General features: G+C 41.9%; 1 protein-coding gene across 1 annotated transcript; it reads left to right on the top strand.

The window, feature by feature from the left end:
- Nucleotides 1–25,659, top strand: LOC110337431 (carboxylesterase 1E-like). Its single transcript, XM_021220342.2, has 14 exons — nt 1–95; nt 3,846–4,053; nt 5,825–5,972; nt 8,552–8,685; nt 11,953–12,106; nt 14,041–14,145; nt 14,795–14,899; nt 16,143–16,181; nt 18,901–19,041; nt 20,277–20,357; nt 20,620–20,767; nt 24,109–24,240; nt 24,985–25,057; nt 25,299–25,659. The coding sequence occupies exons 1-14, from the start codon at nt 47–49 to the stop codon at nt 25,468–25,470; spliced, it is 1,689 nt and encodes a 562-aa protein (XP_021076001.1). The 5' UTR covers nt 1–46; the 3' UTR covers nt 25,471–25,659.
- The last annotated feature ends 1,285 nt before the right edge of the window (nt 25,660–26,944 follow it).

The raw sequence follows: 26,944 nt of genomic DNA, 5'->3' as shown, positions 1-26,944 counted from the left end.
GATCAGAATTGAAGACTTCACTCTACTGCAAGTCTGTTTTTCCACGATGTGCCTCCACACTCTGATTCTGCTGTCCCTGTCAGCCATGGCATTGGGTGAGTCCTTTCAGATAGAAGTCAAAATATTTTCTCTAGGCAAAGGTAGATAGAGATGTGTCTTTGTCGAACAAAAGCAAGATGGATCTAATTTTACGAGGTTTTCACTCTCTTGACCTGGATGATTTCCCTGGGCCTGGACACCCTGGATCAGGGGAGGATAACTGAGACGCAGCAGTGCAGTGGTGCAGAGGGGCTAAGAGACAACCTAGTGCCTCGCACAGAGCAATAAGGACATCTCAGTTTTCTTGCCTCACTGTACTTTAGGAAGGAATTAATAAGTTTTTTTGTTTCTAAAGTGCATAGGCATAGGGTGGTGGTTGGTTGAAAGGAAGTATAGCAAAGAAAGCATAAATAGGAATTGACTTCAAAAGGCGTGGATTAAAAGATTTGAGGTATGGTCAAGTCAACACATCAGGATCTAATGACCCTTTAAAAGACATTTATTATCAGGGATTCCTAAGGGAAGGGACACAGAACTGGGGGAAGGACACAGAGAAGAAGCACCAAGCTCAGTTAGGAGATGCAAGAGTGGGGAGTCTTAGCAAATTGCTCTTTAGGATCTAATCTGAACAAAGAGAGATGAGGCAGCATATGTAGGTGTAGGGTTTGTGTGAATTACAAGGGAATCCCAGGAACACTGCCTGCTTTGTCTATATGGTGTAAGGTTATAGGTGATGATAGCTGAGGACATTGTCCATGCTAGGAGAAGGAAGTGGTTAGGATGCTGACATGGATCCTAAGAATGGCAGTTCTTACAGGGAAATGGGGTCCTACAAGTCACAGGATCAGACACACAGATTAAGTTCATGGTATAATATTGAGTCTCAACATATAATCCTTCCCTTTCATCAGCTGAGGCAGCATATGTAGGTGTAGGGTTTGTGTGAATTACAAGGGAATCCCAGGAACACTGCCTGCTTTGTCTATATGGTGTAAGGTTATAGGTGATGATAGCTGAGGACATTGTCCATGCTAGGAGAAGGAAGTGGTTAGGATGCTGACATGGATCCTAAGAATGGCAGTTCTTACAGGGAAATGGGGTCCTACAAGTCACAGGATCAGACACACAGATTAAGTTCATGGTATAATATTGAGTCTCAACATATAATCCTTCCCTTTCATCAGCTGGGAAATTAGGCTCACAAGAACATGTTCCCTTCCCAGGGTTTTCTGGAAATTCACGTTCTGGTCTACCTTTGGCTTATGAATCCAGAGCAAATACACAGCCACCAGGGACCTGACATCCTCATCCTTTCTCGAGTTTGTATTTCTTGTGTGAATAGGACAGGAAAGGCCTAGGACTGAGTGCAAACAACTGTAAGAAAGGGATATGAAGATCAAAGGGATATGCTTGCTGCCCTGGCAACACTACCCCATTTCCATCCTTTGGAGGTCCATTTTTCTGAATACCCTGTGTCCATCTCTTAAGTGTGCATATTAACAGTCAACTATCAAGACTTAAGTATTAAAAGGACTGGAATATGCATTTGGCATATAGGAGGTATCCAGTATTGGAGCATTCCAAATAATGGAACTGGTATCAACTGTTGGTAATATTCTTGCCTCCCTTCCTCATTATATAAAGTAATCACTTTACTTTAGCTGCTTTGGAAAGTTCACCACTGAACTGATACACACCACACCTAAGCGATTTGTACCTAGATGCGCAACAATTTTGCCAATTCCTCCTCTTCTATAGCCTAGGCCTCTATGAGGCATGTCCTCCTGACTTCACTCTCACACTGCTCTCACTCTAAGCTGTAGCCATGCCTGGTTTTCATCTTTGGCTCTCTGCCTTCATTTACATCTCCTCTCTCTGCCACAGAGTCATGTGCACTCATGCTGTGTTCTCTCAAGTGGGTCAATCCACTTCTAGTATTGGGCTGACCCAATCCAGTGACATTTCTGTTTTGCTTCCTTTTGTCCTACTATTCATCCCAAGCTCGCCTAAACGTGAGGTGATCATTGAACCTCAGCCTCAGTCACAAATATTTCCCATAACATCTGGCTAGTAGTATCTTTTTACAAAGATATCTCACCACCTTCATCTTACAAGGAGTCAGTGTTGCTTACTCATGCTTTTCTCTTAACTTTGACCCCACATTAGGGCAGAAATAAGTCTTCATTTCTCATATACATCTCCATATTCATTCATAGCAGTTTCTTCCTCATTATAAATGAACCCTAAGCTCAGGAAAAAAAACCCAGGCTCAGGTTTCCCAGGTGTTGGTGACATGGTAATAATTAACACCAATGACAACAGGAGACAAGTGTGGGATTGACTTCTAATAGCATCAGGCATGGTCCCAAGCTTGTAACCAGGATTTTTCCCAAAGAGTTTCTAATATTAATGAATCTTCTCTCTATAAAGCCCATTTCAGACTTGAGTGAGGGTTAGTTCTGATAATGATCTTAAAGTAAAAGTTTAGATCATCAGTTAAATGTCATTAAATCAAAACACCATAAATCAGATGTCAAGTGTACATCTCTACAAAAATCTTCATTTGGTTTTAATTATAACAATTAGAACAGAGAGAATGACAAATAACCCAAATATACAAATTATGGAGGTGGCTATTGAGACCATGTGTCATAAATACTATTTTTTGAGGTAATTTACTCTGAAAACTCTCCAAGGCCACGTACCATTTTTCTGTGTGATAAAGTCTGGAATTTTCTTGGGGGGGGGACATAATTTTAAGGAGCTTTAAATCCACACTATCTTATCTAAAAGGAAACAATGTGAAGACAAGAGGAACCATGCCTTATGAGCAATACTTGAAAACATGACTATTAACCAAACGACGAAACGTCAGGATTATGATGGGGAAGTATATGAATGTTCTTCTGCCTCTTAAAGAAGGACTAGGTCAGTCCCCTCTGATCCCACAGCAGGAAGAAGGAAGTCAGACAAGGAAGCTTCAAGGAGATGAGGAAAGACTGCCTGCTTTTCAAGAATGGAGTCAATGGTTCAGATGGGGCTTGCCCTCCAGCCTCCTCTACATTTAGATGACACGACGCCGAGTCACTAGAATATTTTAGAAGACCATTGTGTTCTTAGGACCAAAACTATTCTTGTTGCATACTGCCCCATGACATGAAAGCTAATGTCTCCCTCATCCCTGACCTGTACCTGCTCATGCTAGATTATTTTACCCTTCCTATGCAATTTCTCTGCTAGCAGTCATATGCCACCCTTCCTTCTCAGCCACAGTCTGTGTTGTTCTGTCTTACTTTTATTTATTCATGCTTAGTTATCTCCCAGCCTTTGATCTTTTTTTTTTCTCCACTTACATTAAGTGCCAGTTTCACTGTAGGTGGAACCACTCAGAAGGCCTCCCTCTTTCTTCCAACTCATCCTGGCTCTCCTCTTTGATCTCAGCATTTGATCAACCACTCTGAGAGAAGGGATAGCTTCTTGTTTGCCCTCTCATCCAGCGTGCCTCTCTGCCCAGGATCTTATTGGGTAAGAGTTTCTGGAGGCTTCTAAAAGGCAAACAAAGGTCCTGTATATTTCTGACTATCTTTTCTTTTTTGCAGTGACTTTTGGTCAGACGCTTTGATAACTCCAATCTCAGATTTACTTTTCCATTAGGTATTCTGAGATAAGGGCAGTTTCTTTCATATGTCAGAAGCAAATGAGTCCTATAAAAATTCAATGCCACGTCTTAAAAGTGCCCAAATCCACTTAGAAAGCAGGCCTGACCTTTCCCTTCTGATGAATTGATGTATCCTCTCTTTTCCCAGGAGGGCACCCATCCTCATCCCCTGTGGTGAACACCATTCATGGCAAAGTCCTGGGGAAGTACATCAGCTTAGAAGGATTCACACAGCCTGTGGCCATCTTCCTGGGAGTCCCCTTTGCCAAGCCCCCTCTTGGATCTCTGAGGTTTGCTCCACCAGAGCCTGCAGAGCCCTGGAGCTTCGTGAAGAATGCCACCTCCTACCCTCCTATGTAAGCCCTACTGGGGGTGGTTTGAGGCCCCCTTATTTTTAGGAAATATGTATCTAAGCAATACAGAAAGGAATTTAAACAATCCTCCCTCTGATACATTGTTCTGGAATCCTCAAGAAACATTTCAGAACCATTATAGTTTTCTAGAGTCCTCTGTTCAGCACACATCAATGCACATCTATTGTGAGTCAGGCATGTTCTAATATAAAGATCCATTAAAGAACCAAACTCAGATTCCTAGAATCATTGAGTTGTGTCTTACCATGAGGGAGAAACAAAAGAAAGCATAGATGTTAAAAAATAAATAATGTGTTATGTTAGATTAAGATGAGTAAGGAAGAGAGATATTTCTTTCTTTTTAAATATTAATTTATTTTTTGCACTCATATTCCATTCCCTCCCCCCATCCACCCTCTGACTGCTCCATACCCCACACTTCCTCCCCTCCCCTTGCCTCTATGTGGCTGCCCCCACCCCCTATCCCACCTGACAAGTCCCTGGGGCCTCCAGTCTCTTGAGGGTTAGGTGCATCATCTCTGAATGAACACAGACCCAGAAGTCCTCTACTGTATGTGTGTGTGTGTGGGGGCCCATATCAGCTGGTGCATGCTGTTTGTTTGGTGGTCCAGTGTTTGAGAGATCTCGGGGGTCCAGATTAATTGAGACTGCTGGTCCTCCTACAGGATCACCCTTCTCAGCTTCTTTCAGCCTTCCCTAATTCATCATCAGGGGTCAGCTGCTTCTGTCCAGTGGTTGGGTGCAAATATTTGCATCTGACTCTTTCAGCTGCTTGTTGGGTCTTTCAGAGGGCAGTCATGATAGGTCCCTTTTTGTGAGCTCTCCATAGCCTAAGTAATAGTGTCAGGCCTTGGGACCTCCCCTTGAGCTGGATCCTACTTTGGACCTGTCACTAGACCTTCTTTTCCTCAGGATCCTCTCCATTTCCATCCCTGTAATTCTTTCAGACAGGAACAATTATGGATTATAGATGTGACTGTGGGATAGCAACCCCATCCCTCACTTGATGCCCCATCTTTCTGCTTGACGTGGGCTCTATAAGTTCCCTCTCCCTACTTTCGGGCATTTCATCTAAAGTCTCTTCCTTTGATTCTTGAGGGTATCTTACCTCCCAGGTCTCTGGTGCATTCTGGAGTGTCCCCTCAACCTCCTATTTCCTGAGGTTGCCTGTTTCCATTCTTTCTGCTGGCCCTCAGGGCTTCAGTCCTTTTCCCTCACCCAATACTAGATCAGGTCCCCCTCTCCCACCCCTCTCACCCACTTTCCTTCCCAGGTGTCCCCTCCCTCTCCATTCTGTGCCACCTATCTTAATGCTCTCTCTTCTTGGTAGGGGAATGGAATAGGGAACGCCTCTCTCAGATGTGTCTAGCTGCCCACACATAACCTGAACAAGGGTTTGTGTGCCTAAGTCATCCTCATCAGCTGGTAAAAAAAAACCCAACAGGTCCATATGGCCTTCTGGCCACCTCCAGAGAATTCAAGATACTCAGAGATGTCAGTTCAGATGTTATTTCTCTCCTAAGCAATATAATATAAAGTAATGAGGCTCATAATTGCCTCATTGTGTATCTGTTACAGTCCCAGGATTCCCACCAGGATCTTTTCGATAGCCTCTTACCGATTGTACTTACATCCAGTCCAGTAAAAGCATCTTCATTCTCAGGGGCAAGCCTCCAAGTGCAATGTTGGGCCTAAGGTGACATTTCAAGCTTTGGTCTTGATGAGCATCTGATGTTTTCGCTCTCTTTCTAAGGTGCTCCCAAGATGCAGTGTTAGGGCAGATGGTCAATGACCTTATAACAAACCACAAGGAGAAAATTCGTCTCCAGTTTTCAGAAGACTGCCTCTACCTGAATGTTTACACTCCTATTGACTTGATGAAGACTAACAACAGGCTGCCAGTAAGTGAGGAGCTCACTAACTCAGACTCCTGAGTTCCAGCATCCAGATCGCTGTGCAACTGGAAGGCAACAAAGTCATCTGGGCACAGGGCACCATAGGCACCATGGGTACCATTGTCATCACAGGCAGACTGATTCCCTAGAGACATCAGACTCACTACTTGCCTAGAATTGCATATTGTTTTCTCCATGATTTCTTACGCTATTTAAAAATAAAATACTTTCAGGTATTAGATTAGAATCCAATCTCAGAGCAGGTAAGGCACAACTTATAGTAAAGGAATCTTAGAGAAAAATGAACACCCCAAGCCTTTCTGTATAGTTAGGGAAACTGAGGCTCATATGGGGAAGAGGACACACAGAAGGGGTGACAGGACAAGAGCTTGGTTCTTTGAGCTTCACACCTGTGCTCTGAAGCAGGGGCTGGCAAGGGAAGACGAATGCTGACTTTCTTTTTAGATTACCTGTGACCACTTTCACTGTCAGGGGAAATTCTCACGGTCTGTGATGGCAGTGTGGAGGGAGGAGTCTGGAGTGACCTCATAAGTACTTTTCATGTCCTTCGCCACCCACCTTGTTGTATTGTATGTAGCTCTTTCCCCTCCCTGGTTGCCTTTGGCACATGCTGATGGCCTAATGAGTCAGCATTTCCCATAGAAATGAAGAGGCAGGGGTAGGGCAGGCTGCCAGTTGCAGGGCAGAGTCCTGAGGACAATCTACTCTAAAAGAGATGATCCTTGAAGTTAAGATAGGGCGTGAGTACCCACCCAGTCTCTCAGAATCTTCTAGGACAAGACTCAGAAGTGAAGGAAGAGGCTGTGATCTTGAGAACAGTATTTGCTCCTAAACAAGCTTAGTTTGCCCAAGGAAATGAGAATAAATCTTATCTCTGCTCATTCATTGGCCTCTACTGTGAACTCAGTATGTCTACACAGTGAGACTCTTGGCAATGGAAATAGGAACACGAACCATTATGTGGAGCCTTGCCTTTCAGGAACCTGTAATGTGGTCTGCACATGAGGATGTGTACACACATCATAATGTCTATCATCGCCCACCAGCTCTTGAGCTCAGTCTTTACTCAAGATGAGCTTGATTCAGTCCTTCCTTGGACAGAAGCAGTCCTATAGGAGGAGAAGTAGGATCTCTGGGAACATGGGAGTGGGAAACCCCACTGGTAGTGCACACAGGGCTTCATCCTCAAGGTCTGGGTTTGAATCCTTGGTCTTCATTTCACTTGCTGCAAGACCAAGCCATGTCTTACCTTCTCAGCTTCTCATCCCAAATAGGAGACTTCAGTGTAAATACTCAGTGGCTACTGTGTAGCCAGCCCTGGCTCAGTAGGCAGAATAGCAGGAGCAAAGCACCAGAGAGAAGAGAGCTGTAGTCTTAATCTTTCTTATTTTTTTTAACTTATCTTATTAGATATTTTCTTCATTTACATTTCAAATGCTATCCCAAATATCCCCTATCCCCTCCCCCCACCCTGCTCCCCTGCCCACCCACTCCCACTTCTTGGCCCTGGACTTCCCCTGTATGGGGCATATAAAGTTTGCAAGACCAAAGGGCATCTCTTCCCAACGATGGCTGACTAGGCCATCTTCTGCTGTATATGCAGCTAGAGACACGAGCTCAGGGGGTACTGATCTTTCTTAATGCCTTAGAGTTGTAGGGGTTCTGGTTCATGCCTAGTACCAGGGTATTGAATTGTGGCCATGAGCCGCAGGGATGGGGAGCTCTGTGCAAAGTCACTGGGGCCAGGTGGCTGAGTCAGGTCCTATCCCCAGCTTTGCATCTCAGCCTTGTGTATTTTCTTATCTGTCAAATCGGGCAGTATTAGTACCTAAATTATGGATAATCATTTCAAATTGCTCAGCACAGGCTTGTTGAATAGTTTGTATTATTTTTATTAGTAACGTTATATAAATAAAATATTTAATGTTATACATTATAACTTAATCCTCTATCCATTCTATGACATGTGAGTTTTTTTAAATCCAAGAATCATCAAGAGCTATTGTATGCTCCCTCAGACTCAAGTGTACTCACAACCTGTGGTGTGTTCTAGACATCTAGGTACTTACGTAACTGAAGACTTCCTAGAGGATGTGCATGTGAACTTAGTAGACTGGGGGAGAACATGAAACAGAGGGAACACTGGGAAGGGGTCCCATTGAGGACGTGTGGATCTGGAGACAATTATTGAGGTACGTTAGTATTATCAGAGCTGAGAGTTTGAATACTGACCCTTGCTAATTTTCAGGCATCAGGATAGTGTGCTGACTGAGACAACATAACATCCCTGGCTACATTACTTCCCATGACAATGCTCATACTTTGGAAAGACCTGAATAGACACTGAACAGGGAAAGGTCGATAGGAAAAGTAGAAAATGATGACTGTGATCACTCCCTGAGCCTAGTGAGGTGAGGACAGAGATTATCGCTTGCAACAAGCCGTCACTAGGTGACTTTGAGTAATGATCTCCCAGAGTCAGGATATGGCCCAGAGAACCAAACCAGAAAATCTATGAGCTTTTTCGACTTTCTATAACAGGAGGTTTTTTTCTTGCTGTCCAGGTGATGGTGTGGATCCATGGAGGTGGAATGGTAGTGGGCGGGGCGTCTACTTATGATGGACGAGCCCTCTCAGCACATGAAAATGTGGTGGTGGTGACCATTCAGTATCGCCTTGGCATCTGGGGATACTTCAGGTAAGATATTGAACCTTCTTATTTCCCTTATTAGACTTGCATTGGTTTTTTCTAAGTAGCCAACATGCTGGAAACTGGTAGATGGTAAAGAAGAAAGATTTATTTAGTTCAGTGTATGGATGGCCCAAAGCTTAAGACTGGGTCATTTCATCAGAGTTGGGGGGTGAAAAGCTCCACCTTACAATGCATTGGTGGAGGAAATGCAATTTTATCTGTGGGCTAAAGAGCAAAGCACATGAGAAGACAATAAACTGGGGAGAAGGGAGGGGCAGGTTAATCTTCTAGCAGCTTTTAATTGCTGTGTTAAAACATTATAACCAAAAGCAGCATGGGGAAAAAAGGGACTTTTGGCTTGCATATCCCAATCACAGTTGATCATTGAGGGAAGTTAGGGCAGGAATTTGAGAAAGAATGTTCCTTGCTGGCTTGCTTTCAAGGCGCACTCCTCTTGCCTTTCATATATCAGAGGACCACCCACAATAGGCTATAATGTAATATATATATATTATTCTGGGTGGGGTTTTTCTTGTCCCTGAACAATGACAGGGCATTTTTATGCCTGTTCTAGCCTGTTCCAGCTCCCAAATAAATTAAACACAGACCTGATATGTTCATTAACAAGTTGCCAGTACTGAGCTGGGCAGGTTCTGAGCTATTGTAACTCAACGAGGCTGCCTACTACCCAGCCATGTGTCCTGTTACTTGCCATCTGGTCTTGCCCTGGCTTGCTCTGGTCCATGTGTGACCTCATGGCTGCGATCTCATTATGACCTCATGGTGAAACTTCCTGGTCCACCTCTTTCTCTCTTTCCCTCTCTACCATCTTTTTTTGGACCCTCCTCCCTCATATTAGAATTGGAAGTCCTGCCCTATTCTCTTCTCCTGACTAGCTATTGGCTGATCAGCACTTTATTAACCAATCAGAGGTGATGGCAAACAATCTTTACATGTCATTGATACAGGGGATGCTCCAATAATTGTTACAATGCCAATGTTCAGACTACAACCAGATCTCTGGGCACATCAATCAGAATCTGAATACACAGTGCACAAAACCATCCCCCAACAGTAGGCTGGGACCACCCCTCTAACAGACATTAATCAAGACAATGACTTTACAGTCTTGCTTACTGATTAATTAGATGGAGATAGTTTGTCAATTGTGGTTCCCTGTTCCCAGAAGACTCCAGTTTGTGTCAAGTTGACAAAAAACTATAAGCACCATCTCTCTCTCTCTCTCTCTCTCTCTCTCTCTCTCTCTCTCTCTCTCTCTCTCTCTCTCCAGATCACTGAGATTCCAGTGTGCCCAATGACCTAATTACCATCCACTGGGCCTCACCTTCCAAAGATTTTTATCACTGCTTAATGCTGTCACATTAGGGACCAAGGAACCAGCACATGAACCCTTATCACATCAATCATATCTGAACCATCAAAAGGGCATTAGTGCTGTCATTCTTCATGAGGATTTTTGCTAAGTTTCCTCACAAGGTTCTCAGTTCCTTCTTTCTTGCACCCCATCCCTCTTCATCTCCAGCCACACCTGCTCACTTCTTTCTGAGCTTCCTTTCAGGATACCTACTCCCCCCCCCAAAATGATGCTTACCTTGTGAGCCCCACTCTTCATGTTGTTGCCCTTTAAGTACACACCCCATTTTTTCTTGTTTGTTGTTGTGGTTTTTTTTAAATTTTAATTTTATTTGTAATTCATTTTTACACTCCATATTCCATTCCCCACCCCTCCCCATCCACCCTCCGACTGCTCCACATCCCACACCTCCTCCCTACCCCACCCCTTCTCCATGTGAATGCCCCTACCCCCTACACCACCTGACCTCTAAACTCCCTGGGGCCTCCAGTCTCTTGAAGGTTAGGTGCATCATCTCTGAGAGAACACAGACCCGGAAGTCCTCTACTGTATACAAATCCCATTTTCACCTGCATTGCACAGATCACTGCATTCTTCTATGACAGGCACGGTACCAGTGTGCTGCAGGCAGGTTTTTAACTAACCACACCACCAGGCTGTTCTTAAAGCCAATCATGGTCTCTATCCATCCTCCTCCCAAGCTCATGTGGCTCGCTTGCACCAGCCACAGACAATGATTCCAGCCTTTTTGAGATGCTCCCATTCCTGGCTTTGGCCACAGCCCTTCTCCCCAGTTGCTGTTTCTCAACCCTTCCACTCCTTGTCTTCAGGTTGTGTGTGTCTGCCCCTCTTCTAATTCCATGAAGGATCCCAGAAGTACTTAACAGTTTCCCTGTTTGTGTTCTTCATTTCTCCTTTGAACTCCAGGTGCTCCTCTTTAGCAAACACCTTACACCTCTGACTGTGTGCAGGAACATACCACTTTACAAAGCCTTTGTCAAACTTATTCCACACAACAAAGACCTTAGGTGCTCCCCATAAGGTCCTCTGCATAGCTGCTGGCAGCTCCAACTTCTTGGATGCTCTGGACAAAGACCTTGCTACTGGACTCCTCTTTTTCCCCTGCTCCCTGCCTCCCCATGCCACCTGCATTCTATTCTACTAATCAGAACCGTAAGTCTCTGGCCTATTATTACAACTAATTATATTTTATAAACCTGTGAATTCACTATGAGGGTGCTCCACAGAGTGGCCTGAATGCTCTGGGAGACAATGACTGAATCATGTCAGGCCTCTGCGCAATGTTCCCTGTTGTTTACAACAATACAGAAACCCTTTCCAGGGCTCTCGGTCTCTGTTCTACCTACATTTCACAGCCAAATCCCTCATACCCTTGTTCACATAGCCTTGGGGTCTTCGCATATGATGCTTCCCCCAACCCAAAGTTCATCCTCTAGATGCTAATAAGACCTGGACTCATTGTATTTAAGGCTATTCGAAATGCCACTGTCTCAATGAGGACTTTTCTGGTCATGAGCACTCAATACTGCCTCATGATTTTGCCTTTGCCTTTTTCTTTGTGACTTTCTTACTCTAGTGGCATGATATACCCTTGGAATCTGTTGGTTGGTGGTCTGCAGTGTCAAATGAATGTAGTCAGAGTTTGTCTCTTAGTTTCCTAGGAGGACAGTCAGATGGAAGATGGATACTCAGTACATAGTTGCTAAAAGAAATAATGAGGGTCCCACAAAGATCAATGTAGGGATGAGAGGTAGATGAAGTCCTCTCTGTCAGGCATCAGAGCATAGCCAAATTCTAGAAGGTTATGAGGAACCTCAGTCAGTCCAAAGTACTGGAAGCCTTGTTATTCTATTTATGTTCCCTTTATTTTCTTACAGCACTGGGGATGAACACAGCCTGGGGAACTGGGGTCACTTGGACCAGGTGGCTGCATTGCGTTGGATCCAGGACAACATTGCCAATTTTGGAGGGGACCCAGGCTCTGTGACCATCTTTGGACAGTCAGCAGGAGGTGAAAGTGTCTCTGTTCTTGTAAGTGTTTCTGACAATCCGTACATAGATTCAGTGAATTTACCCACATAATCTCTTGGAGATGAGCCATCTCTAAGGGTCCACAGGCATCTTTACTTTCAATGCAGGAGTTCAGGAATCTACTCATTATGCACTAGATGGTGAGGGGCTAAGGACCAAACGAATGCTTTGGTTTCTAGAAATTTCAGTGTCCAACTTTGTGTTCTAGAGCCATAAGCATTTCCAGTTATAGCTTGGGGTACAGAGGATCCTGGTCTTCTCAATGGGTTGATCCTTCCCCGTCCCTTTGTTAATCATTTAGCATTAAGACTCAGCACTTCTTTTGGAAATAGAGTTGAGTAGAAACCACAAAGAGGAAGAAGTAGCTTCTAAGCTCCATGACAGATCTACATGCCATGGGCTCAAGTGCTGAAAGCCAACAGGGAAATCTGAGGTGTCATCATGACTTGTCAATACCCAAGAAAGAGGGCAGCTGACTCTGGAGCAGAGGGAGGGATTTTGCTTCAAAGGTAGGTGGGAAGAGAAATGTGTGGAAGTGAAATGGGCAAGTCCTGCTAGGGGATGGGGGACACAGATGCTTGAAGGTATAAATGTGTTGCTGATGTAGGGAACAGAACTTAGGAGAATTCTAAGTGAAGCTACAGAAAGTTTTAGGGGCAATAAAGACCCTACTAACTAATAACTCACAGAGTGAAGGTGCTCATTTCTTGTCTATCTGTCTGTCTGTCTGTCTCCTTTCTACTCTCTCAGATGATCCAAAAATATATCAACCTATGCATCTATGATCTGTCTGCATATATTCATCACCTAAGAACCAATGAATCTAAGTATCTAACTATGCCATCTATATATGGTACCTATCTGCACATTTTTCATCTCTCCATTGATCTATGCATCTATTTATAATCCAACAGTCCTCTCTCATCAACTGTCTCTATTCTTATCATGTCTTGATTCTCTGACTCCATATAATACCTTTCTTTCTTACAATAAAAGTTTCCTGAATAATGTAGGGTGATATAAATATCTCCCCCAAACATTACTCGCTTATGTAACACTGTGATCTCTAATTGCACACTATTCCACATTAAAATGAGAAATTGCTTAACTAATATCCTAATATAAGGATATTGTTTACATTATAAAACATTCAGTGTTAAACAAATATCTTTCTGTCCCTCTGGTCACTTCACCTTCTCCTCCCTCTAATTTCCTGCCTGCCCCCCTCTCTTTCATTTTACTGTTAGTTGTCCTGCTATATTCTCAGCCCTGTTAATCGTGGCCCCCTTTCTTAGGATAAGTTGTATGTAATAGAAATTCTACTGCAGAGTTTGGGGCTAGCTGTTGCCCAAACTGTCTTTTAGGAAGTTTTGATTAGCATGATGGCACTGGCCATATATGTTCTGATTTCTTTCTTAGTGTATGCTTGGTTCTACTACATTGAGGTTCTGTGGGGGAAATCTCAGATCCAAGAAAAGACTCAGAAGCAGGCCAGGAAGGATGAGGACCTCTCATTTCCACAGAGCACTTTGTGAATGTGTAGGCAGAGGAGAAGGTGGAAGCAGCTTTAAAACGAAACAGGTAAAGACATAGAAGCCATGAATTTGGTAGTGTCGGATAGGCAGGCATCTCTCTCTCTCTCTCTCTCTCTCTCTCTCTCTCTCTCTCTCTCTCACACACACACACACACACACACACACACAGAGAGAGAGAGAGAGAGAGAGAGAGAGAGAGAGAGAGAGAGAGAGAGAGAGAGAACACAAGGGGGAGTAGCACATAGGTAGGTTGGAAGGAAGAAAGGGAAGGGGAAATCATTTAATTACCATCTATGTGATTATTATAATTATGTAATTACAATTACACAATATTACAAAAAGGGCAAGCTGACCTGCTTGTGTGCATAAACTCTTTCCTCCACTCCTCTCTCCTGCTAGGTATTGTCTCCTCTAGCCAGGAACCTCTTCCACAGAGCCATTTCCCAGAGTGGTGTGGTCTTCACTTCTGGTTTGTTTATGGAGGATGCAAGTTCAGTGACTGAAGTAAGTCCTACCCCGAATGACTCCTGTGTCCTTTCCTCTGATTTCTGGAGGCTTGGTTACGGGAGGGATCTTTCTGCTTATGAGATTCAACTGAAGAAATTCCTGAAATAAAACTTGCAAAATGGGAGGGGCTTTTCAGATTTTGTGTTAGCTGCACTCTGAAGGAATCTGACCTATCTTCCTGCATTAAGAAGCCTTGCAGTTTTGCAAGGTTGTGTGTGGAAACAGAATATACTTGGAAACATGCCACATGTATTAGTTGTCATACAGTGGGCACTGGAAACTGAAGCCAAGTGGCCAGGAAGTGAGAGAGCAGATCTGTGCTATACAGTGGGATCATGGATTCTTGATCTTCACTTGTATGTACATGGCTTCTCTTGAGATAATACATTTTAATATTTTGCTCATTTTTAAAGTTATAAGGGAACAGAATCAGATAGTAAGTGACACGTTGATATATAGTGTCACAATTATAATTAGTAACATAAGCAACAGTTCATGGCCCCTAGAAACCACATTTGCTCATTTAGTGTTTTCAGGAAACCTTTTCTGTCTTCAGAAATGGTGCTTAGAATAGATGCCCTGCCTACATCAGTGGAAGGTACTGACATTGCTCTTGACATCTGCGGTTGCCTGTTATCTCTTGTAGCAAGTTGCTGTTACTGCTGGCTGTAAGACTACCACGTCTGCTGTCATTGTTCACTGCTTGCGCCAGAAGACAGAGGAGGAGCTCTTAGAAATCACACAGAAAATGGTGGGTGTGTAGTCTAATGAACTTCCTCTACAGGCTTACACATAAGCTTTGTCTGTCATCTGACTCTAAAGTGTCCAAGGCCAAATTTTATGTATGTATGTATGTATGTATGTATGTATATATGTATGTATATGTATGTATGTATGTATGTATGTATGTATGTATGTATGTTGGTTTATTTACTTTTATTTTTACTTATTAGAAATATTGATGCCAACTGGGAATTTTGTGCTTTCTTATGTATTTATTTATTTATTTATTTATTTATGTTCTTGAAATTAAAATACAATTATACTATTGTATAATATTATACAATCTCCCTTTCCTTCCCTTCCCTGAGTCCCTCCCATTGTTTTCTCTCAAGTTCATGGTCTCTCTTCCTTTAATTGTTGGTGTGTGTGTGTGTGTGTGTGTGTGTGTCTTCTGGAATGACTGATATTGAGTTTTTAGGAGACACAATATTCTCTTGTGAGAGTATACCTTGTTTTCCCCCCTGAAGCACTGAGCAGGAAAAGGGATAAGTTGAAACGGAATCCTCAAATGTAACTAATGTCTTAGTATATGGCTGGCTTTGTCTGCTCTGAAGATGCTATTGAGACTTGATTGCTAAGCTTTCCATTCTTTTTTTGGCTTCCCATTGAAACATGCATGTCTCCTGGGAAGATGAACGTTAACAGCACCCTAGACATATACCCTACCTGCTAAGAAACACTTGAGCAATCATTTTGGTTTAAACTTTGTCAGAGTGTAACTCTTATGTACTCGTTTTGAACTGTCAGCTGCATTCAGGGATACAGTGACTCAGGTCACACCCACATGCCTGAATTTATGCAGTGAAAGTAGAGGATCGGGAAAGGAATAGAAAGCTCATCCTGCTCTGCTACTCTGTACCGCACCCAGTTAAACCTCCGCTTGATGCTGCTGCATCTTCATTACTTTCTTTTTTTTCCTACAGGAAAATTGGGGAGTTGTTGCCAAGGAGGATCTCTTAGTGGGATGGTTGAGGGAAGATTTGGGTATAAACAAGCAGACATTCTACCCAGAGCTCCAGTGACTCTGGGACCCAGGACCTGTTGACTTCCTGCTGCTGCCCCTACCTCATCTTGCTTCATCTTGTAACATACAGAAAGCACAGAATGTAGGGTTCTCTTATGTCAGTCACAGAGGAACTAGGAGCACAGCTCAAATGGTCGGATTTTATACCAGGAAGGTTGACCACCATAATCTGCCTTTGTTTCTACAGAACTTTTTTAAACTTGATGTACAAGGAGATACCAAAAAGGTAAGGATATTTTAAGATTTTCAACCTTGGAGTGATAATCTTCAATTAACTACAGTTGGTAGAATTCCTATACTAATGTCTTGTGTGTGCTATTGAGGTGCAGAGCAGGAAGGTCACTTGATAGTTAACACAGCCAAGGAGAACAGAGGTATGGCTGGCTCTACTCTCCCGATTGCCAGCTCAATGCACAACTCAGGAATTCTCTATTTCTCATTTGCATTTCTTCCTCAAAAAAACCCCAATGACCCCGTGAAAAAAGACAACACTAGAACTTTTCACTACCAGAAGACTGAGATTAATGGCGAAAGGTCTTGGGAGCCATTTTTGAGTACCAAAACCCTCTCAGAGAGAAAAGAGACTCAGGAGGTTTGTAGGGAGGAGCCTATGGTGACAATCCTGAGGATATCACACAGTATCTTATCCCATGGAAACTTCAACAGGGCCCCCTATCTCACTACTTCTCCCAACAGTGACCAGGATCTGGGGAAATTAGTTATGCAGTATCTTACACTTCTGTCCATTTCATTCTGTGGAAGGATATGGTTTTGAGCTGGGATATAGCACCAAAACAGACAAGGTGTCTGTCCATCTTGGAGAATTCCATCCTGGAGGATGAGGGTGAAATAAAAAAAAATATTGAATTATATTTTGGTCTTGGTCATGGTTCAGATAAAAGATAAATTGGAAAATGGGGACAGAACTGGCCAGTGGTCACATGTAGAGGTCACAAATGATGCCTTCAAGAGCTGAGATCATCTGAGTCAAACTCTGGAAGAAAGAAACACTCTGTCATGAAGCCTGGAGGTAGCAAGAGATAAAGGAGCCTGCTGCATAAGGAGGGTGTGTTAGGAGGGGTGATAGGGGAAAAAGTAGGCTTGAGTTTGGGCAGGAACAGAGATTCAAAGGGAAATGATCACTGGGAGGTTTGGGTTGGGGTGTAGTATAAATGGAGAGGTGCCCAGAGTACTCCTCACGGATCAATGACATGGTGAGTTTGAAAGTGTTTTTCTTTTTTCAACATGTAGAAATAGACTATATGAAAGGGGAAGAGGAGATGCAAAGATCAACTTGGAAGTCTCTTAGAGGAGGCATCACAAGCAAAGATCATGGTGAATTCTATGAGTGTCAGAAAAGTAGAATGGTAAAGGAATAGCTGTGAGGAATTACTGGTGGGTTCTGTATAAACCGTCAGAAAAGAGGGAGGAAGGATGCTCTCCACTCTGTAACTCAAGCTCTTGGCATCACACCATTGGTTTCAGCACCATCACAGTGGACAGTGCCAGTGACTGTGGTTCTCATAGATGGCCAAGTTAATGTTCTCACAGGAGTGCTGCCCACCTTGGTCCCTGAGGTTTCTTTCTTGAATTTACTATCTCTTTCTCACATCATCATTTCCTGCCATAGTTTGTAGCAGCACAAGGTGTACCCTGATGAACACAAGATAGACCATGTAAAATGTAAAAGCCTGAAATAACTTAAAGGGAAAATATCCTTGCTTCCTCCTCTGTAATGCAACTTTCTGTTACTATTGCAAATACTCTAGAAAAGCAACTGATGAAGGAGCAGAATTTGTTTGGGTGGACAGTTTTGAGGCTTCTTTCCATGATCAGTTGGCCTTGCTTCTTTGTGACAGACATAGGAAAGGGGAAAGGATGGGAGTCTACGGTCAGCTTCAAGTACACATTCCCAATAACCTGAAGTTTTATACTTGATTCCATTTTCTAAAGATCTCACTTCCCACAAACAGCATAGTTTGGAGACCAAAACATATGGGTCTTTTGAAGATATTTAAGATCTAAATAACAACACCTCCATTGAGTTAGATATTTGGAGTACCAGAGAGTCAGAGGCGTGCCAGATGTACAATATACCCTTCTGTTTGGTCACCTCTCTAAGCCCACTTAGGGTGTTCCTCTACCCATTGCTCAGATAGTCTTGGGATGAGACCTGTATGAAGCCAGAATTGATGAAAGAACATTCAAAGGTGGGGAAGGATATCTGAGGGTAAGGTCATTCTGGGGAGTGGTCTTGTGGTACCTACTGTGTATGATAAAACTTTGTAAAAAGTAAGGAGCCATCTAAACTTACAGATTCACATGTTTAAAATTCACACAAGGATGGCAACTTTAAAATAATCATAGTGTGGAGCATGATTGTGAAGCTGAAGATACATAGCATTATGTTCCCCAGAATGAGAGAATAGCGAGTCCTATACATTTTATGTCCACTAATTGTTTTTTTGTACACCTATTTGCCTTTAAATAAGAGTTCACACATAGTATATGAGCATTGGCACTATTATGGTGAGAGAATCAGAGTAAATGCATTATGCATTTCCCCTGAAGGAGCGACTTAGGATTCACAATTCAACACTCACGACAACTTTACAGACAAAACTGTAAGGAATAGTGAGGACTGATTCTAGGTACTGTGCTAAAAATTGAAATATACAGTATATCATACATGTTTAATTTGAGTTCAGGACCCCTACCCCTTTTTTGCCACCATTACTTGCTATAGACAGATACCCCTAATTAGATCTTTGTGACTTTAGACATTTGGAACTCTTACAAAGACCCCTAGTTTCTGTGGTCACTGTGAACACAGTAATGAGGGTCATTGTTCTAGTTATAGTCATTGGGTCTATGTTCCAGCTGCCCACCTAGACAGGTATAGCAAACATGGGCGATTTCTGACACTGGGCTGCTCTGTTTTCCAGAACTATCCTTTTATACCCACCGTGCTTGATGGAGTGGTGCTGCCAAAGGCACCAGAAGCGATCCTGGCTGAGAAGAACTTCAACACTGTGCCTTACATTGTGGGAATCAACAAGCAAGAGTTTGGCTGGATTCTGCCCACGGTGATCATAAACAGATGACCTTTCCCCTCTACCAATTATTCATCTAGCCTGTGCACTCATGAGTTCTTTGTTCAAGCCATGCTTGGTATCTAGCACAGCTGTCCCTATTGCTATGAGTGGTTCTTCCATGGAAACAATCTTGGACATCACCTATCTCCTTTGAAATGGAGGCCTGGGAATTTTTTCTCTGCCTTTTCCTTAATGAATCTTGGAATTCCCTAGGCTGGTTGTACTGTAGAGATAACAATTGTGTAGATAAAATAACCAAATAAGTCAAGAAAGGAGTTAAGAGCATCAGGCCGGGGAACAGAAAGATGAACTTGTGCTTGGCCTCTTGAGTCTCATGGGTGCTCTAACTGTCCCTGAGCCAGTGCTCAGCAAAGTGCTATAACCGAGTTCACATTTGTTTCTAATAGGTAGGAAGAGGTTTTCTTCTTTAAAGATCATAGAAATCACCTACAGTGGTTAAAATAGCAATGTAGGAGGTGGACATAGGAAAGGCCCAAAAGTGATTACACAGAGGGGGGGCAGGTTTGATCCAGGAATACAGCAGCAGGTGGGGAAAGACAAGCCTGACCTGAACTCAAAAGTCTTTGACACCAGCCGTGGGGAATGGTTGTAGGCTGATGGTATATAATTGCTACTTTCTATAGTGACTTACGGAAGAGAAGTTTCAGGGGCAAGTCTTTCCGTCAGTGTATTTTCCCCAGAGAACATGTAATTCCATTTGAAAGCATTGAGCTTTATCAGGCTGGCATAGAAGAGTTTTATACTACCTTAAGTTTCTGAAAAAAATGCTGGCGGCCAGGACTCTGAGAATAGAGTTTTGGATGGCATCACTACACACTGAGTTTTGCAGCTTTCACTGGAGGACTTCAGCTATATCAAAGAACCCAGCCACAATGGTTGTAAGGATGACTTCCTTACTCAGCAGAGTCTGTGAGGACTTAGCCTGTTCCACTGTCCTTAAACTCTCTGCTTCTACTTTACCTTGTCTAAATGTTCCTCCACTGCCCAGAGAAGCAGTGTTCCCCTAGCCTGATAAATAAGTACCCAAGTGTCTTTATTTATTTCCTTAATTTCTATATAGGAATCTAATTGTTTTATTGATTTTATCAAACTCATGGGAGAGCCATAGCCACTGATGAGCAGCCTACATCCCTACATGGGTAGGATGGTTTCCCTGGTTGTCTACTCCTGTTAATTCACAAATTCTTAACTCCTTTTAAAAACAGATAATGGAATTTCCACCAACTGACGTAAAACTGGACAAGAAGGTGGTCTCTCTGTTCCTGAGGAAGTTGACTTATTTCTTTGTAAGCATCTTGTGATTTTCTGGTAATTGGCTGAGGGACTGGCCCAAATTATAGATCATTTCAGTTTCAGAAATGACCGACACTGGGATTCTATACCTATTTTTTCCAACTTTTTGATTCTATCAACTCAAAAGGGATTTATACAGGGCCCAGAATCTCACAATTAACCAAGCCTTCTTGATTGGCTGGAAAAACAAACAAACAAACAAACAAACAAACAAACTGATCAGTTGGAGGTTGTCACTTTCTTCATCCATTTCAGAACATACCAGAGGATGGAATTCCAGTTGCCATTGAGAAATACTCAAGAGGCACAGATGATGCCATCCAAAATAGAGTCTGGCTCCTACAATTGATTGGGGATGTGATGTTTGGTATACCATCTGTGATCGTGTCTCGTGGCCACAGAGGTGAGTCAAATAGGTTGTATGGAAGCCAAAGACCTGCTTTGATCTCTAAATATTTCATCTCCCAGGATAGACAGATGAAAGCTTCTGGTGGTGGTGGCCTCAGAGTTTGCTTCAGGAATGATTCAGTTCTGTTCAGTTCCTGTCAGTAGTGGACTCTAATGGCGGAATGTAAATGTGAGCAGTGAATTCATGAGTTGATCCCAGGAAAGGTCACTGATGGAGATAAGGAGTGACCCAGGAAGGAGATGGAGGCCAATCAATGATGCACTGCTAAGCATATGCCCTCTGTGTGCATTTGGTGCTGCAGAACTCTGAGAGTAATTAGGTGATAGGTCTTAGGGTTATTCCATTTGAGCCATGGGGGAGGATGTTTATCGACCACTTCTCACCCATCATTGGTGTGCTTTGATTTGCTGCACACATGGACAAAATAGTTTATAGTGACCAGGGAAAACCTTGAGACAAAAGGTCTCCTAGTGTTACCAGTACTGTATATAGAAGTCAGGCTTCTTTGCCCACACAAAACACCTAACATAAACATAATGAAGGAAGAAGAGAGACTTATTTGGGGCATGGTTTCAGTGTGTGATGAGGAGATAGATTCTACTGTTGTGTCCTTGGGGTGAGACTCAACATCATTTTGGGGAGCATGGTGAAGCACACAAGTTTACTTCATGGAACACAAGAAGCAAAGAGAAAGAAAGATGCAGGAGGTTGTCAGTAAAAGTGCATTTCCAAGGACTTGCCCCTAGTGACACAATTTACAATTACTATGTGGAAATACTATTCGATGTTCGTTTGCTGAGTTCTTTTCTCTGCTTTAATGTATTCCACTTACTTATTATTTGTAAGTACTTTGGGAGTCTATAGGGTTTCTACCTGTAGAAATGCGCTGTCCATGAACATTGTTGTGCACACTGCTTTCCAGCTTGGATGCTTTCTTTTTCTTTTGTCACTGGTTGAGGTAGCCTTCCAGCCCTGTGCTGAATCAAAGGTATGTGCAAGGTAATCTTTGTCTTATTCCAAGTTGTAGAGAAAAATATTTTCCTTGTTGTGAACAATGTTGGCACCGAGACTCTTGTATACTACCTTTATTATGTTAAAATAGACTCTATTTCTCTCTTATTTGGTGAACATTTTATTACAAAAGTTGAACTTTATCAAATATATTTTTATGCGTGTAATGAGGTAACTGTTTTTGTCTCTCTGCCTGTGACATGATATAGAACAGTTCCCATGTATGTTAAATTGGTAAATATCACAAGTCTAAGTTTGGCCATGGTAAATGATCTTTCCAATACGTTGTTAAATTGGTTTGCTGGTATTCTGTTGAGTATTTTTCCATATATGTTTATTAAGGATCTTGGTGTAGTCTTTTCTTGTAGCATCTTGTCTTAGTTTTAAATTTGTGTGATTATGCCTTCCTGGGAAAGAAACTGGAAATGTTCTTTTGACTTTTAAAGAAATTTGGTGAGAATTTGAGATATTTGGTTCTCAGTTTTTAAAATATTTGTAACTACCCTTTGGGGAAATCATTATTTTTTCTCAATGAAAAACTTTAATCATTAGCCCAAGTTCATTCATCATTAATCTCCAGACTGCTTGTTTCTCCTTAGTTCAGCTTTGGTGGGCTTTATTGGACTAATAGTTTACCTGCTTCTTCCATGTGATCCCATTTGTGTTCCTATTATTGTTTGTAATAATATCTGTAATAATATCTCATGATCTGTTGAATTTCCATGGCATCTAGTGTAAGGTCTCTTTCATTTATGATTTTCTCTATTTGATTCTCCTTTGATTTTTTGGGGGGTGAGGGTTTGGTGGATCTAGCTAAACCTTGCCATATTTTTTATCCTAAAACAAAACAAAACAATAAAACAAAACAAAACAAAACTTTTAAACCTTCATACTCTCAGAAATCTGCTTCTCTTTGCCCCCACCCCACCCCTCTCCACGTCTCTCTGGCTGTTTACCCCAGTTCCTCGGACATTCTAGGTGAGCATTCTGCCATTGAGCTTCAGTCCCAGCCCTCACAGGGAATATCAGTCTGACCTTCATTTGCTCCCTTCTCCCAGATTTAGGCTTAGTTTGTTCTAGTTCCTGGGCTCACACCACGTACTTAATATCTTTTATGTCAGAATTTATATCATGTTGTAAGGACAATTTATTTTAGCCATAGAGTATTTGTTTTAGCTATAGTTGTCATAATATATAATATTAGGACTTGGGATCCATGTGCCGTTTGCATGATTGCTAGAGCTCTAGAGTGTCCCGGGTTCTGTTTAAATCTTTGACATTTGTGCTAACAGGTCTCATGTTGTGCATTAATATCTTTTTACTTCACCTTAAAATCTCTACTAATTTCTATAAGACATGTCTATAGGTGCTCAAGTGTCTATGTTTTTGTTTATTTACTTCTCTGCTATGAATGGCATCTTTATACACGATGGTATTTCTGAGACATGAAAGACTGGTTATTCCATCTCTGTATAAATTTAAATTTTAATAAGTTCTACTAGAGAGAAACTTGTATATCCGTTTTTATTACCACACCATTGACAACAAAGAAGTAGAACTAGCCTAGATGTTCAAAAATGGATAAATGAAGTAAATAAAATGGGATACATACGCAATGAAAGTTTATGATATTTTCAAGGAAATGGGTGGAACTGATAATCAGGCTAAGTGAAATAGAGTTGACATAGGAAGACAAATATGGTGTATTCCCCCCAGAGGATGATATTATACATGTGTCCTAAAAGTAGAATAAAGGGTGTTGTCAGAAGGAAGAGGTCAAGCAAGGATGTAGAATGAGCGTGAAGGAGGGCAGTAGGGGAAAGAAATTAATCAAACAGTATTGTATGGAAATATAGCAATGAAACCCATTACTCTTATGCCCACTTAAAACATTAAGTAGTTAACTAATTTTAAAATGTAATATTATTAAATATTTTAAAAAATCATAAATACCGCTTTCAGGCAACTACTTGAATTTGCTTCACACTCCTGGAAATGAGTGAGTAGATGGTGGAGAATGTTCAGAGTCTGAATGGGAGACACTTAGTAGGCTGTAGATTTTCTTGTGTGCCAGTGCCTTTCCATTTCTACCTATCTGCTTTGGTTTTGGGTGCATTTTCTTCATTAACTTTTATGTCTATGAATGTCTGACTCAATCACCACCTTCACCTGCTCTTGTTAAGCAGCCAAAAGCACATTCAGGTGATTCACCTACAGAGCTCTGCTGTGCTGATGACCAGAGGGTCCTTCACAGGTAGAAGCCTTTATAGCATCCAAGTATATACCTAATCAGATGAACTATACATGAACCCATGTCTTCCCAGATGCTGGAGCCCCAAGCTACATGTACGAATTTCAGTCTCGCCCAAGGTTCTCATCAGAATTGAAACCCAAGATACTGATCGGAGACCATGGAGATGAAATCTATTCTGTCTTTGGTGCCCCAATTTTAAGAGGTAATGGTGCTTTGCTCCCTATGTGCTTGTGATTCCAGTCTGCCTTCTGTGGCCCTGAGAACATTTCTCCTCTCTTAATATTCATTCCCCAACTCACAGTAACAGGAATGAGCTACACGGTCAAGTGCCCAGCCTTTCTCCCACTCCAGCATACAGGATGAAAGCTATACACTCACAGACAACGAGCAATACTTTGCATCAGGATGTTGACCACTAATAGAACTCAGAGAAACGAGTCACCGAAGTTTCTCCACTTGAAAATACAAATGCCACTGTTTGATTTCCCATTTAAAATTCCATATCAGAATGTGAGTTAGGATAAGGTCAAGCTGTTGCTGACTATGAGTCAGATGACATGTGCATGAATCTGTCTATTTACATACTTACTTATCTAAAAGTTATGTTTTACTTATATTATAGCTAATAATATAATATATAAAAGAATTCTTTCACAAACCTCTTTAATACCTGAATTCTCAGAAGTTAATATGATTTGGCCCACTTCAATGGCTGCTGTGGACACACTCTGGGCATCTACCGATAAATGTGTTTTAGGATGTTTGTTTCTCTAATATATATTTCTTATATATTATATGTACATATATATGTGTATATATAATACAATAATAGGTGTATATTATATATAATATAATAGCAACTCAATATGCATTTCATATATATAGGTATATATATATTATATTATATGCTGTACACTATACATTATTTTTATCCTATTTCCCATAGAGGGTGCCTCAGAAGAGGAGATTAACCTCAGCAAGATGATGATGAAATTCTGGGCCAACTTTGCTCGGAATGGGTGAGTCTAGTACAAAAACATTGCTAAGATATTGGGCAAGATGGAACCACTAGGAAGGGGTAGATTTTAAAATTTAAGTGATCAAATCCCACCTGGGGTCACAGTGCTCTGACAATGGTGCTTCCCCATTCCTTGTTGTGCAGAAACCTTTGGCAGAGATAAAACAGGGATCCCTGTAAATGTCACATGAATGTGGCACCACACAGAAACTCTAGGACATTCGGTTTTACTCTGTTCCTAGGAATCCCAATGGTCAGGGGCTGCCCCATTGGCCAGAGTATGACCAGAAGGAAGGTTATCTGCAGATTGGAGCCACCATCCAACAAGCCCAGGGTCTGAAAGATAAGGAAGTGGCTTTCTGGACTGAACTCAGGGCCAAGAAACCACAACAGACAGGACACACTGAGCTATGAATGGGAAGCTCTGCCGGCCGGCCTCAAGAAACCAACAGAGTCAAGATGAGGATACTCTATACAAGATATTTGTTGGCCAAAGATAAATTTTTGAAACAATGGAAAATTTTGTCATAGTGATGGGCAGAGGCAAGGGGGAGTGAATTATTGTTTCTCAGCTTGGGCAATAAATGTTAATTTTTAGATCAACTCAGTGTCTTTGTCTCCACCTACCTTAGATTGAAAAAGAAATGGAAAGAAATAGAGAAAGAAACAAATAGAAGGAAACTACAGTCGGAAGATGCCTCCATGTAGGGGGTGTGACCTAGCAAATGGTTACCCCAAATTAGCAAATCTTTCAAGAGTTCAATGTGCAATGTGAGCTTTGGCTCATCTGCTACCTCCAGTTGAGAGATATCATCAAGCATGAGAAGGCTACATGAGAATGTACTAATGTGCCAGAGGTGATGTGTGGCCTGGCTTGAATGTTTAAGATCCCAAGTGACCACATATTCAAGGGGCAGTTTACTGCCACCGTTAGCTTCTCTATGCTCATGCGAACATTGGGAGCAGGTTTTCAGATCTTAGAAAACCCATCTCTAGTGGTGTAGGCACTGCTCAGACTAGGACTCTGATGAATGGTACCCCACCATCATTGGAAAACACATTATTCTCTACTTTAGGGCACTGGTAAAGAGCTAATGGGGTTTAAGGAAACAGGAAACCCATCTATACCCATGAAAGAGTGGTAAGAAACTGGAGAGTCAATGTCAGTGAGAAATTCATATTTTTAATATTTAGGAACATCTCCCCATGTATGAAACCCGGCTAATACTATATCATTCATTTTTGGTGCTGCCTTTAAGTGATTAGGTATTAAGCATCAAGTTGGGGGAACTTTCTGTGAAGAGCAGGTCTAAATTTGAGGGCTGAGGAGACATCAAGGCAATCTCCAGAAGTCAGCCCCCACAGAGACATTCTAGAATAGCAACAGACAAGGTTCATACTGGGAGATTTAGAGGAGATGCCTCAAAGCCTTCCAAGAGGTCAGAAGGATCCAAGTCTCACTCACATCTTATATTAAATTTTTACATTTCTCCAGCACGTATGCACATGTGTATGCATGCACGCACATATACACAGAATATAAACTAAATGATAGTATATCTATATTTATATATTAATACTTACTTCTAATGTTTTACACATTATGCCAAATATTAAATATTTCATTGTAACTAGGGAAGGAAAAATCCTATAATAATATTATCTATAATAAAATATAATAAAAATTCTATAATAAGAGATCTGTTGAGTAATAGAGGAGGTGTTAGATCAAGTAAGATAGAACTTTAGAATAACAGGGACACATACAATCATAAGGGTACCTCTATAGAGACATAGAAACTATAAGAAAAAAAAAAGAGTCCTAGGCCCATGGTTCCTCCATTTCTGCCTTCTGTGAACCTACTGCTAACCTAAGTTTAGTGAATTA

This window comes from Mus pahari, chromosome 20 (assembly GCF_900095145.1).
Source record: "Mus pahari chromosome 20, PAHARI_EIJ_v1.1, whole genome shotgun sequence".
Classification (NCBI taxonomy): domain Eukaryota; kingdom Metazoa; phylum Chordata; class Mammalia; order Rodentia; family Muridae; genus Mus; species Mus pahari.
Note: the sequence above shows the minus strand (reverse complement) of the source record. Positions and strands in the feature narration are given on the sequence as shown.

Bases quoted from the DNA above. Each gene is read 5' to 3' on its own strand.
- LOC110337431 (XM_021220342.2), top strand. From the start codon at position 47: ATGTGCCTCCACACTCTGATTCTGCTGTCCCTGTCAGCCATGGCATTG. The intron at 12,107-14,040 runs GTAAGTGTTTCT...CTCTCCTGCTAG, and splicing joins GTGAAAGTGTCTCTGTTCTT to GTATTGTCTCCTCTAGCCAG. The intron at 24,241-24,984 runs GTAATGGTGCTT...TATTTCCCATAG, and splicing joins TGGTGCCCCAATTTTAAGAG to AGGGTGCCTCAGAAGAGGAG.